General features: G+C 41.5%; 1 protein-coding gene across 1 annotated transcript in view; it reads left to right on the forward strand.

Moving 5' to 3' along the window:
* The first annotated feature begins 997 nt into the window (after positions 1-997).
* Positions 998-14,957, forward strand: part of LOC126336061 (uncharacterized) — a 29,282-nt gene continuing 15,322 nt past the window's right edge. Inside the window, exon 1 of the mRNA XM_049999540.1 lies at positions 998-1,073. Within this exon, the coding sequence (XP_049855497.1) occupies positions 998-1,073 (76 nt within the window). The remainder of the gene's footprint in view (positions 1,074-14,957) is intronic.

Consider the following 14,957-nt stretch of genomic DNA (forward strand, 5'->3'; position numbering starts at 1 on the left):
AGACCACATGTTAAACATGAGAAACACCTCCACACTCTAACACCACCTCCTCTCTACTTCACTACTCATGATGGTAGGTAACATTCTCCAGGCATTCGGCAAACCCAAATACTCCCATTGGATTTCCTCAGAGTCTAGCATCATGCACTCTGGACTCGCATTTGGGAGGACGACTGTTCAATCCCGCGTCCGGCCATCCTGATTTAGGTTTTCCGTGATTTCCCTAAATCGCTCCAGACAAAAGCTGGGATGGTTCCTTTGAAAGGGCACGGCCGACTTCCTTCCCTAATCCAATGAGACCGATGGCCTCGCTGTCTGGTCTCCTCCCCAAAGAACCCCCCTCTAGCATCATGGGTCACTCCACGTCACTCTTTTGCAGTCATTAGCTGCAGAGTGGCGTCACTCTTCATACCACCTCAAGTGTCACTTAGCTTTGGCAACAGAAATTTGTGGATTATGAGGAACTGCTTGAGCACTGTACCCCATTCTATGTAATTCCCTAAGCACAGATATTGTGCTAGTTGGAGTACTAGTACCATTTTGTAACACACGAATGATTTTATGTGCTGATTTCATCAGACTTTCTACAACCACCCTTAGAGGAGTTGGTATGTCCCTTGTGGATTTGTGACTCAGGTGACCAATGACTAATTCACTTTGGAAGTCACTCCGATCCATATCTGTTGGCAACACAATATTCCCCGCCTCCATTTATACTCGTCACATCTAATCCATTCCGAGTGACATAGTGGTGTCCGGATGCATTTGATCAGATAGCGCAGTTACAGTGTAAGCCCAGCGCATCACATGGTGGGCAGCGCCCTCGCGTCTGCACTGTGGAGAGGCGGCTCGCGACGCCGGACATCCGGCATAGCGATGGCGGTGGCCCCAGCCCGAGCGCGAGCGGTGGCCGCATGCGCGCCCTGCCGCCCGCCCTCAATCAATGCCGCCCGCGCACTGTTTCACCCTCCACTTCATACAATGTCGCACAGTCGCCATGGCAACAGCCGCCGCCAGGGCTGTCCACCCGGGCCGCGGCCGCGGCGCGCCGCATGCTAATGCCCGACCCACCTGTTAGGGCTGCCGCTGCGCCCTCTGCCCAGCTGTGCGCAAAACACAACATCTACATCTACATCTACACTCCGCAAGCGACCTGACGGTGTGTGGCGGAGGGTACCTTGAGTACCTCCATCGGTTCTCCCTTCTATTCCAGTCTCGTATTGTTCGTGGAAAGGAGGATTGTCGGTATGCTTCTGTGTGGGCTCTAATCTCTCTGATTTTATCCTCATGGTCTCTTCGCGAGATATACGTACGAGGGAGCAATATACTGCTTGACTCTTCGGTGAAGGTATGTTCTCGAAACTTTAACAAAAGCCCGTACCGAGCTACTGAGCGTCTCTCCTGCAGAGTCTTCCACTGGAGTTTATCTATCATCTCCGTAACGCTTTCGCAATTACTAAATGATCCTGTAACGAAGCGCCCTGCTCTCCGTTGGATCTTCTCTATCACTTCTATCAACCCTATCTGGTACGGATCCCACACTGCTGAGTAGTATTCAAGCAGTAGGCGAACAAGCGCACTGTAACCTACTTCCTTTGTTTTCGGATTGCATTTCCTTAGGATTCTTCCAATGAATCTCAGTCTCGCATCTGCTTTACCGACGATCAACTTTATATGATCATTCCATTTTAAATCACTCCTAAATCGTACTCCCAGATAATTTTCATAGTATCTAACGTCACACGTGAACACGTGGCAGAGAGTGCCTTCTATTGCATTATGTAATAATATTACTCTCCTTACTCTGTGTGTATGCGGCTGTGGATAGATTGATTACTTACTACAGTGAAAAATCTTTAAAACGAAACTGAGTGGATCGAAATATTTTCCCCGTAATAAGTATCTGGGGTTAAAAGATGCACTTGCAAAAGAACAAAATCGTACTTTCGATCTCGTCAAATTTTGTACAGTACAGAAATTACATTTTCCGTTGAGATTCACTCTTTAATTTACGGTACACAATGTACATTGAAAGGCTGTAATTTATGCAGTACATTATTTCTCCTGGAAGAAGTCTGTTCTTGTCTATTGACGTTGAGAATCCAATATGTTACATAGCGGCCACTATCCACGTCTTTCTGTCCATATAAACACGCGATGCAACCTACGGCCGGCCGGAGTGGCCGAGCGGTTCTAGGCGCTACAGTCTGGAACCTCGCGACCGCTACGTCGCCATTTTCTTGCAACCTACGACTTATCTTATAAGATAGAATAGGAAATGTTAAACCTACGTTTACAGAATTTGTAGACCTGGAGTAAACTTTTCACAACGTTGGTTGGAATACACTCTTTGAAATTCTGAAGGTAGCTGGGGGTTAAACACAGTGAGCGAAAGACTACGAGTATTTAAAACTTTTACAGAAACCAAACGGCAGTTATCAGAGTCGAAGGACATGAAACATAATCAGTGGCACAGGAGGGAGTGAGAACAGTTGTATCCTATCCACGATGTTATGCAATCTGTACACTGAGCAAGCAGTAAAGGAAATAAACATTTGCCGTAGGTATTAAATTTCCGGAAGACTTTCTCGTCGAGTTTGCCAATGATATTGTAACTCTGTTAGAGACAGCAATAGCACATGAGTGGACTAGACAGACTCTTGAAAGAAGGTATAAGATGAACATCAATAAAAACAAAACAAGGATAATGAAATGCATTCGAATTAGAGCAGGTGATGCTGAGGGGATTAGGTTGGGAAACTAGGCACTTAAATGAGTAGATGAAGTTTGCTCCTTGGGGCCAATGCAGAGAGGATGTACAATATAGACTAACAATGATAAGAAAAGCATTTCTGAAGAATAGAATTTCTGAAGAATAGAATTTTGTTAACATCGAATGTAGATTTAGGTGTCCGGAAGTCTTTTCTGAAAGTATCTCCATGAGTGTAGACATGCAAGGAATTGAAACACGGACGATAAACATCTTAAACAAGAAGAGAATAGAATGTTTTGAAATGTGTTGCTACAGCAGAATATTGTTGAGTAGATCACATAATTGATGAGGAAGTACTGTATAGAATTCGGGAGAAAAGAAATTTCTGGCACAACTTGACCAAACGCCAGTTGATTGGAAACAAGGAATCACCAGTTTAGTACTGCAGCGACGTATGGGGAGGGGGGGGGGGGGGGGGAAACTGTAAAGGGAGACTAAAAGATGAATAAAGTAAGTACATTCAGGAGTATGTAGGTTGCAGTAGTTGCTCACACATGAAGAGACTTGTATAAGACAGAGTAGAATGGAGAGTTGCATCAAACCAGTCTTTGGACTGAAGACACAACAGCAACAACGTATTCGTGTATTAATGTTCTTACGTTTTCATAACATAGCTGTTTTAAGCATTTCACATTGACTAAAAGCTTAGTTTGTACGATCCCACTTCTTCGTAACTTCTTCGTTAGAGATTTACTCCCCCTTTCTGTTTCAAACCTCCGTTTTTCTTCAACTACCACAAGCAGCTCCATTTTGATTTATAAGCTAAATAGCTGTTGCGGTTACAGAATAGATTCACAGAACCTGTATTTAGAAACTAAACCACGAGTATCTTTTGACAACCAATTCGCCGACCTCGAGACATCAGTCACCGAATTCTAAAACTCAAATGTTTGTAATTACCTAAAGACAAGCGATATTACAGCTGCAACATCAGCAATAGTTAAAGTTTCTTAGTGGCAGCATGTTTGCCATCGATTGTGCTATTCACTGCAATTTCTGTAATTGCAGTTTGGACATCTAAGTGATTTCAAGTAATGGAAGTGCTGAAAAACCAGCATTTTTCAGTAATAGTAAAATGAATAAAAAAGGTGAGCACTCGTCACATACACCATCGGTATTGATACATTCGTGGATATGGGTTCATGGTCTCTACACATTTATTAACGTTGACAGCTGCTGCGTTTTCAGCACCTTAGCCACTTGAAACTCGAAGTAGCAGTTACAGAATTTACAATAAATAGTACAGTCTATCACAAACAAGATTTCGCTAAAAAAACATCATCATTATCATCAGTGTTCAGCCAAAAGGTAGATTTTCACATGGTAGTTCTCCAGGCTGTCCGGCTGCCATCCTCTTCCCTTTATGTCGTCTATCATCTTGTATCTCCTTCTTCCTCTGTCTTCTCCCACATACCAATCCTTCCAAAGCATCTGCTAGCAAGCACTACCTTCTCAATGAATGTCCCAACCAGTTCTTTTTCCTTTCTCTTGCAACCTTCAGGCCGGCTGGAGTGGCCGTGCGGTGCTAGGCGCTACAATCTGGAACCGAGCGACCGCTACGGTCGCAGGTTCGAATCCTGCCTCGGGCATGGATGTGTGTGATGTCCTTAGGTTAGTTAGGTATAATTAGTTCTAAGTTCTAGGCGACTGATGACCCTACGAAGTTAAGTTGCATAGTGCTCAGAGCCATTTGAACCATTGCAACCTTCAGCAGACATCTTCTCTTTCCATTACTCTTTCATTACTCACTCTATCCATCCAGCTTATTCTCTTCATTCTCCTGCACATCCACATCTCAAATGCATCTAACCTTTTTTCATCCTCTCTTCTCAGCGCCCTTGTTTCTGCCCCATATAGTGCCACACTCCAGACAAAACATTTGCCAAGCCTTTTCCTTAGATCTTTATCGGATTTGCCACATAAGTGCCTCCTATTTCTGTTGAATGTCTCCTTCGCTATGGAAATTCGAGTTTTCACCTCCTGGTAACATCTCAAGTCTTCAGTTATTGTTCTTCCAAGATATTTAAATGGTTCAAATGGCTCTGAGCACTGTGGGACTTAACTGCTGAGGTCATCAGTTCCCTAGAACGTAGATCTAGTTAAACCTAACTAACCTAAGGATATCACACACATCCATTCCCGAGGCAGGATTCGAACCTGCGACCGTAGCGCCAAGATATTTAAATACACTTACTTGGCTAATGGTAGATTGTCCTATTTTATCATTGGACAGTCTGCTTCTTGTACTAATGACCATGCTCTTTGTTTTTGCTGTGTTTATTTGCATTCGTTATTCCACACAAGATTCATTCAGAACTTTCAGTATGTTATTCACTGTCCGCTCACTTTCTGCAACTAATACCATGTCATCAGCGAATCTTTTACATTCTATTCTCTTTCCACCAATGACTATTTTCCCATCTAAGCGTTTCGCAATAATCTCTTCAAGGTATGCGTTAAACAACAGTGGGGAAAGGCAACAACCTTGTCTAACACCTCATCCAATGCTGCTTCCTTCTGACATTTCATTTGCAATCCTTATCCTTACTTTCTGGTGTAAATATTGATTGTGTATCAATCGTCAGAGAGACTGTAATAGAAAAAAAATTGTGTTGTTTACTTTGTTCCATATAACGGAGTTTGGCTAAACATGCAAAATGAATAGTAAGCTGTGTGATGGTGCAACTGAGTAAATGCATGGTACTCGTATTTTGAATGGAGGATATTTGTGTTTCGTGTTAAGCGATTTTTTGTGTCAGGCGTTTTCGTACTGAACGTTTTGTTATGTGCATACTATACTATTGGGCTTATGTTTCATGGACATACATATAAAGGCGGCTGCCATATAGGATACGAAAAATTACGCAAAATTCTATAAGAACCAAGAACTAATTCGTTGGTAATAAAAAACGTGACATGTACAGAATGGCAGAAAAGGTGAAATTCTCAGACACTGGAAGCAGAATATTTCAGTTACCCTTTTATGCAAACAAAAGCCTTAAGCTATCACATTTTGAAACAAATAGGAAACCGGTGCACTTCCTCTACGGTCATGGGTAATACCCTACATATCTGAACAGAATTTGTAGAAGGTTGACTAAGTTGGAATGGGCACACAAGATCATTTCCTATGAGAATTTCCACTACCTGGAGAAACGGCAACACCTACCTGGCAGACTGCAAGAGGTTAACGATATAAGTGAATGGTATGACGTCTTTGATATTCTTAATCTTCTAGGCGATGTAATCTCTGTAGATAAAAAGCGTAGCTATAGTCAACAGCCACTACGGCAGGGACAAGCAAGCTGCGTCCAGAAGGGAACTGTGAAGAGCGATGCACACAAGGAAATCTCGGAAAAATCAACAGTTCTCGGTGAAAGATAGGTGATATGCTCCGATCCGTCGCCATGCGGTATGGAGGCAGGAAGATATTGTTTTTACAGAGTGTACTGGAAACAATGGTAACTAAGTAGTCCAGTAATAGTGGAGTGTTTATTTCTCAATCTACAGTGGAGCCAATGAGTGTAATGACACAAGCCAATGTAGTGCTTGAAGTGTGCTCTGAGTCTCAGTGACCTAAGCAATATCAAACATTATCAAGGAATAATCCTCATGCAGATGTGGTATCAATAGTAGCTTAATTAGTGTTCTAAAACTACCGCAGACTACCATAAGTATGCGTAGACTACGGTAGTTTACCTAGTAGCTTTGGTCAGTTAAGATCGAACCAGCATTATCTGACGTTATTAGGTGTGTTGCGTACCTGTCGGGCGTTACCTCATAACGACCGCTTTCTTCTCGTATGCCATCAGTGTCTTATTGGATTCTTCTAAAAACTGGAAGTGGTGAACCGTCAAGGAGGTGAGTGAGGAGATATAAAGGGCCACGCAAGGTACAGCACATTTTTCTTTTACGTAGCTAACCTTCTGTTCGTTACTTAAAAATAAATAGTGTCAGTAGCAAAATTGAAACCGTCAATTCAGGTTTTATTCGAAAATTGTTGATTTGTAACATGAAGCAGACGAATGTTGTAGTAAAAATAAAAAAAATAAAGAAACAAAAAACATTACAAATTTAGCATATGGCGCTAGAAAACGCAGTTTCATCAAGGAGGAGGTAAATAAAAAAAAGCTAAACAGTGATACATCAAACCTCACTTCAGTACTTCGTCGAACTTGCGTAAGACATACTTCTCTTATTCACTAGCAACTTTCGCATTTATCAATAATAATAGGGAACTCTTGGCTTTGATAAAGGTGGAGGACGCTCTGTTGAGCACAAAAAACAATACGAATGTAAACTGTATTTCCATCAAAAGTAATTGCTTTGGTTACATGAAAGCGCAGAAGTTTCGCGATCAACTAATTTTTATTACTTATTAAATGCAATTTCTATTCTGTAAGTTTGTAAAATATGCAGTGGACGAACACGGAATACGTATTTTTCTCGTACACATTCACTAACGTTTCTTTCCTTACTAACGATACCAATACTACCGTTAATACTATCTTTTACTACACTATATATGTAGTGCAAAAAACTACCGAGCCGTAGTATTAGCAGAGTGCAAACCTAAGTATTTGTAACATACATATTGGCAGTAGCAGTTAGTGTAGTAAAATCAACATAATGGTAGTAGTAATAACGGATAATAACATTTGTAATAGTACTGATAGTTGCTGTTGTCGTTCTAATAGACCTAACAACAGTAGTTGACAAAGATACAGCACAATTAGTTAAAACAGACTAAGCAAAATCTTCTATGACAGGAGAGGAACGCTCAGCGGAGAGTGGAATAACGTCGTAGGAAAACTACAAATAAATTAGCGCGAACCTAGCCGTCGAAAAGTTAACAATAGTAGCAGAAACTAACAGCATAAGGAAAAAAGTAATATAATGTCAAGCTTGGTCAACATTCAGTGTAAAAAGAAACACTCTCTCAAATGATATTCATAATGGTTTATATATTTGTAATTTGACCTGTGGCGGACCATTGTTGTCAATGGAAGTGAACTGGAATGAATAAGTAAACAATCTGCGCACTTGCAGTAAATTATCAATCTTGCAACATATTCAGTGTCTTAGATTTCCCTATGTTCGGTGCTTGAAAAAGAAATGCGTTCTTGTACATTTCTAAGCAATTTCCCGGGATATTTCTTCAGATTTTGCAGCACTTCCATTGCTCTTCCTGCCCATAGTAATCCGCATTGCATGCTTCTTCTAAACTGGATACCTTCCTCCCGTTTCACCCTACGTAGATGCGACGTTTTAGCAGCTTTGCAGCTTAGCAACACAGGACGTGTATCGATTTTACACGATCTCTCACGTAGACCTGCAGTTTCCCAATATTATGCTAGTGAAGCGAAGTTTGCTATTAGTTTTCATCTTCGCCCGAGAAAATATGTGTCGCCGTTCGTCCCCCCATACATTATTGTCACCAAGTTCTTGTATAACATGACTGAAGTATGTGCACGACTGAACACTTCTGTTTTAAGACCTAGTTGACATTAGTCACATTACGTTTTTCTATTTATTTATTTACTCATTTAACCGGGAAAGGGTAAGATTATGTCAAGATCTGACAGGATATTACTACATATGTCGGGTAACAGTTCCTCTTTGGTAATCGTGTAGCCTGTGAAAGTTTGACTAAAATTTATACTAACCCCTGAACCATTAATGTACTGTATAACATTAACTATAAAGATTTTAAACACACATCTCTATAACACAGTCGCCGTTTGTGTCAATAGAAGACAACAGACAGCTGAAGTCTCAAATTCCGGGTTTAAACAATGGTTCCCGCACGAGGATCGTACAGACATACCACAGTTTGACTGTCGCACAGACTCCCGTATAGAGGATATAGAAACAGGAACTCCTGGCGTTGACAGGCAGCTGCAAGAGTTAAAAATAAGTAAGCCGACGAGTCCGGACGAATTTGTAATTCCGTTTTACAGAGAGTACTCCACGGCATTGGTTCCTTCCTTAAGTTGCATATAAGGTGAATCTCTACACAACCGACAGTCTCAAGCCACCGGAAAAGCGAAGGCGACTCATGTATATATGAACGGTAAAATAACGGAGCCTAAAAATACAGACACACATCCCTAAAATCAGTATGCTGCAGAATTCTTAAAAATATTCTAATTTACTTCAGATACAAAAGCTTCTGTCCACAAATCAGTACGCATGTAGAAGGCATCGCTCCGGCGAAACTGTTTGCCCTTTTCTCTATTGATATCTTGAAAACCATAGGCGAAGGGCAACAGGCGGATTCAATATTCTTAGATCTCTGGACACCGTTTGACATGGTGCCTAATGTGGCCAAAACTGCAACCCTTCTTTTTCGCCTCGTATCAACAATGTATTCATTGTATTGGTAAATCACCGAATTGAGCAAGAGTGTCTGCAGACCATTAATTTGGTGGTTTTTTAATTGATAATCGTTCGGAGTATTCTTCTTTCAACTTTCTGTAGTTATCAGTTGTGACTTGAGTGTTTAGTCTGAATAGTGTTTCACGTTCATATGTTCTTTCCGGTTTAACGGTGGAGGAATAATGTCGAAGTTTCGCATTTATTGAAAGTGATCGTTTATTGTAAATTTGCCTCGTAGTTCTATGTGCTCGCTGTTGTTTAAATGCTCTATTATCTACTGCTGCTCTTTAACTCGAATTCCAAGTAATAATCTCACCAAGATATTTAGATTTGTTTACAACCTTAAGGTTTTTGAGCACTGTGGAGTGTAATATGGAAGTGACAACTGGTAAGATAGGCATCATTTCTGTTTTCTCAAAAGGAATTTGCAGCCCAACCTTCGCGGCTAATCATTCTGGTTCTTCTGTCTCAAACTTTATTTCGCCAATATTGTTTGCTAACAACGCCAATTCATCTGTAAATGCAAGACAGTTAAGTCGAATCTTTGTTTCAATATTACTTAACTGGTGGTGTACATATATCATTCCATGATCTTTTCCAGCACACAATCGAACGAATGGAGACAACCCATCACCTTGTCGAGACCAGTTAGAATCTCAAAAGGTTCAGAGAATTCATTTTTGGACCTTATTGAAGATTTAGTATATCTAAGAATGACCGCAATGAAACTGACAAGTTTCTGATGTAAGCCAAACTCTGTAAGCAGAGACAGTGTAAGGTGTCAGGCAAATCCAACACCTTCCATGAAAACCCTGACATGATAAGCAAATCCAGTAGTATGTCACATAGCTCCGAATAAATCGTGACATTAAATTAACCAAAGTAATACGTGTAACGAGTGAGCAAATGGAATACCACAGACTAACACAAGAATGCCTAAATGCATGTCGTACGTTCCCACCGAGAGACCGACGCAGTTCCGAGGGGAGAAACGAGGACAGAAGCCGAGAGCAGAACTGTGTTAAGCTAGAAGGCCCTACGATAAGGGACGGACTGGACACCCACGTTGCTAGCCTACCTCTGAGCTGACGCTGAGATCATTAAGTATTTGGTTATATCATCGCTAGTCTCACTGAACTCTTCTGAATTCTACATGTCATGTGTGGTCTGGCGTCTCCTTACCAGCAACAGGTCCCAGGTTCAATCTAGTTAATTCCCTAAAAAAACACGCTCAGAGCGTCGTTGCGCGAAAGTGGTAGGGAGACACGATATAGAACAGACAGACACCACCATGAATGCTTAGAACAGGAGCCGACAAAGGTGTTCACTAGCTTCTTGAACCTGACCGTTTGATACCTCGTTATCCGTTTAAGACTAACAATTTAGTCGGGAGAGCTTCGTCCTGGCCGAAAACCTGTTTTATATTCACCTAATTGACCATCATGCCATTACAGTATTGAAAAGAGTAAATCTGTCTTACGCAAAATACGAACAAAACACTTGGATTGATTGTTCATGACAAATAAAATTTTACTTATTACTGTGTTATTATTCTCTGTTTACTGCGGCCGGCCTAGCCATTCCCTGCATTGAGATTGGTCCCTCAACTTTGGTCGAGTGGGAGGTTGAACCAAAGTGTGGCAGGCTGCAAAAGATTTTCTGAGGCGCTGATCGAAATGTCACCCGGGTTCGTCTGACAAACAGGTTTCACGCGCTATGTCCGGCTGATTACAATCCTGAAACAGGTGCAGTCGCTTACCCGGATTTGGGCATCCACAAAGGGGTGGAGGGATTATTGATAGTTGGGGGCTCCAATATTGAGCGCGTAGTGGGTGCCTTCACTGTTACAGCTGCCAAGGTGGAGACGAGTTAGAGTGTGCACTCTGCGTACATATTAAGGGAAGTCATCCCAGATGTGGAATGGGTTTTTTCCAGGAACCACGTAGAACACAGGGTGCAGCCAATTGCAGGTGGTGACTCATGTCAGAACCATTGACGTATGTCGGTTTCGATCAGAATATTTTCTCTCTGGTTTCCGGCGACTATCTGAAGTGGTAATGACTGCCTGTCTTGCTTTCGAGATGAAGGCACAGCTCACAATATGTAACACCGTCAAGAGGACCGATGGCGAATCTTTGTTTGGTATGGAGCCGAGTGGAGGTCTGAATCAGAGGCTGGGATCATTCTACGACCGTGTAACGTAAGCCATGGGGTGGTGCAGTTTCAGGTGTTACTTAATGGATCAATAGTCGATTACAGATAGAAGGTAACTGGGGATGTGTGGAGTGGAATGAGCTAATTTTTAGATTTTTGTATCTCGGAAAAATACAAAAAAGGCTCAGTCTCAAAAGGTGTGTATCAAACACAGGACGGGGGTAGACGTAGAAGTCATCGCTATTGTTAAATTTTCACAGATGTGCTGGGAAAGAAACGGAGCTACACGCGCTAACAGAAAACACTGAAGCTGAAATCGTTGTAGGTACTGATAGCTGGCTAAAGCCGGAGATAACAGCACCCAAACGTTTTTTTACGGAGGACATAATGGGTTTAGGTAGGATAGATTAAATGCTGTTGGTTGTGTAACATTCATTGCTGTTAGAAATGGTTTGCCTTTCTATGGAAATAAATTAATAATTAAAACTTCTGGACCTTTGCCTTTCGCGGGCAAGTGCTCTACCATCTGAGCTACCAAAGCACGGTACTCACAGCTTTACTTCTGCCAGTATCTCGTCTCCTACCTTACAAACTAGCTCAGATGGTAGAGCACCTGCCCGCGAAAGGCAAAGGTCCTGAGTTCGAGTCTCGGTCGGGCACACAGTTTTAATCTGCCAGGAACTTTCATATCAGCGCACACTCCGCTGCAGAGTGAAAATCTTTTTACCGACACGTTCAAAGAAAAGTTGTCACATTTTGAATAGGTACCCAACTTCTACAATCGTGGTTGGTGGCGACGTCAGTCAACCCTTTGTATATTGGCTATAATACACGCTCGTAGTTGGTCGTACGCACAAAACTTCGTCGAAATTGTACTAAATACTTTCTATGAAAATTATGTTGTGCAGTTAGTTCATGAGCCCACTCTGCAGTGTAAAATATTTTGAAAACAAACTTTGCCTCTTACCAATAAATAGTCCTGTGTTATTTGAGAGCATCATTATATGGGAGGAATTAGTGCCCACTAGGTCATTGAAATACTGAGAACAGTAACAAGCAAATATACGGAAAATAAATGCAAAATATAACTGTTTGAGAAAAGAGACAGTCCGCACCCCATCTAAACCGACGATGAAAGTGCATACTACATACGGTTTAAATTCAAAGAAATAAGTTAATAAGTGACAGATCTGATACTTCATGGTACACGAAAAAGGTCGAAACACTGTTCCAGAACCAACTAAAAAATCATACCAAATTTAGAAAAAAGACAAATCTCAAAGATTGGTAACGTTTAGCAGAACCTCGAAATTTAGCGCGGCCTTCAGTAAGAGATGCCTGTAACAATTTCCACAACGAAACTCTGTCTCTGGTGAAAGTCCGTGGAGATTCTGGTCGTATGTAATGTAGCGTAGCGACAAGACACAATAAATACCTTGACTGCACGACAGAGATAGTAATTCTATCAAAACGGAGTTACTAAACATGTTTTTTTTTCTGAAATTCCTTCACCAAAGAAGACGAAGTAAATTTTCCAGAATTTGAAGCTGTCAACATAGGAAACTTATAAGTAGATCTGCTCTATGTCCTAAGACTTCTTATCTAGATTGTATACCAATTAGACCCTTTCCAGAATATGCTGATACAATAACTTCATACTTAGCAGTCATGTACAACCATTCACTCGACGAAAGAGTGTACCTTAAAGAAATGGAAAGTTTCACAGGTCACACCAATACTGAAGAGGGAAAATAGGAGTAATCCAATGAATTACAGATCTTTATCAGTGACATCGGTTTGCAGTTTACCTCGAAGAAAACGATATGTGACACTTATTCAAGACATATTCAGAAAATATCGATGTTGTGGAACACAACTGGCTGCTACGGTCGCAGGTTCGAATCCTGCCTCGGGCATGGATGTGTGTGATGTCCTTAGGTTAGTTAGGTTTAACTAGTTCTAAGTCTAGGGGACTGATTACCACAGATGTTAAGTCCCATAGTGCTCAGAGCCATTTGAACCAATTCTTCTACAAATATTTTCAAATTATTTGTCAAAACACATTATAGAGCGACAGTGATAATTTCAGACATTATCACAATTTCGAATTACATTTGAAGTATGGAAAATAATAAAGTTTACTGAAAATTAAATCTTATGCTAATTTGATGTTTTATTTCTGTTCCTAAATATATAAGACTTCGTTACCATACATACAATAAATACATAATCGCTATTCTTATTCCGTTGGATAGTGTCATCAATTTAATGAGAGAGTTCCATAACATGTTCCATACAACCAGTTTCCAGTCAAACTGCTTGCTAGTGGAGTATCGTCTCATTACTTTGTTGCGCGACGGGATTTGTGAATTCCTGTTAGAGAAGTTACAGTTCATAGTAACGATCGGAAAGGCATAGAGTCCAACAGAACTGATATGAGGCGTTCCCTGAGGAACTGTCAGAGGGCCTCAGCTGTATCTATTGCAAAGCAAGATATCTGAATGGTACGAAAAGCGGCAATTGACTCTGAACAACGGAAAGCGTGATGTCAGGCACAAGTGTGCTAAAAGAAATCCGTTAAATTTTGATTACACGATAAATGAAACAAATCTAAAGGCTACCAGCTTCACTAAATACCTAGGGATTACAATTGTTAACAACTTAAATTGGATCCATCTCGTTAAATACGTACTGGGAAGAGGAACGTAAGACTACGTTTTATTGGTCGGACACTTAAAAGATGCTACAGACTACTAAAGAAGCTGTCTAAACTACGCTTGTCCGTCCTCTTCTGGAATGGGATTCTTACTGGGTAGGGCTGATGTAGGACATCGAAAATGTGCAGAGAAAGGCAGCTGGTTTTGTATTATTTTTTGAAACTTAAGTTGGAGGGGCAGTCATTAAAACGAAGGCGTTTTTCGTTGCGGCAAGATATTTTCACGAAATTTCGCTGGAGCCCACATGCATAGGGAGAAATGAGAGTATTTATACAGATCTAAATTCTCAAGCAAGTGCTCAAGTTGTCGAATGTCTCACCTGATGAAAGCATTTTGTCAAATAAGAGTGCAATATGGTGTGAGTTCGACGAGATTTATTAACAGTACGAGGAATCCTGTTCGTAACCCGCCTCCGTGGCCGAGCAGTTCTAAGCGCTTCAGTCTGGAGCTGCGCGACCGCTACGGCCCCAGGTTCGAATCCTGCCTCGGGCATGGATGTGTGTGATGTCCTTAGGTTAGTTAGGTTTAAGTAGTTCTAAGTTCTAGGGGGCTGATGACCTCAGATGTTAAGTCCCATACTGCTCAGAGCCATTTGAACCATTTTTTCCTGTTAGTATAAATTACTATGGGGTGACCAAGGTCACACGACTGTAATATGTACATGTACAGATGGCGGGGGTATCGCGTACACAAGGCATAAAAAGGCAGTGCGTTGGCATGTGAAACAGTTTCTGACGTTATTACGGCCGCACGACGGGAATTAAGAGTCTGAATGCGGAATAGTAGTTTGAGCTAGACGTAGGGGCCATTCCATTTCGGAAATAGTTACGGAATTCAAAATCCCGAGATTGTGAGGAGAATACCAAATTTCGGACGTTACCTCACCACGGGCAGGGCAGTGGCTGACGGACCTCACTCAACGATCGAGAGCAGCG

Source organism: Schistocerca gregaria, chromosome 2, assembly GCF_023897955.1.
Source record: "Schistocerca gregaria isolate iqSchGreg1 chromosome 2, iqSchGreg1.2, whole genome shotgun sequence".
In the NCBI taxonomy this organism is placed as follows: domain Eukaryota; kingdom Metazoa; phylum Arthropoda; class Insecta; order Orthoptera; family Acrididae; genus Schistocerca; species Schistocerca gregaria.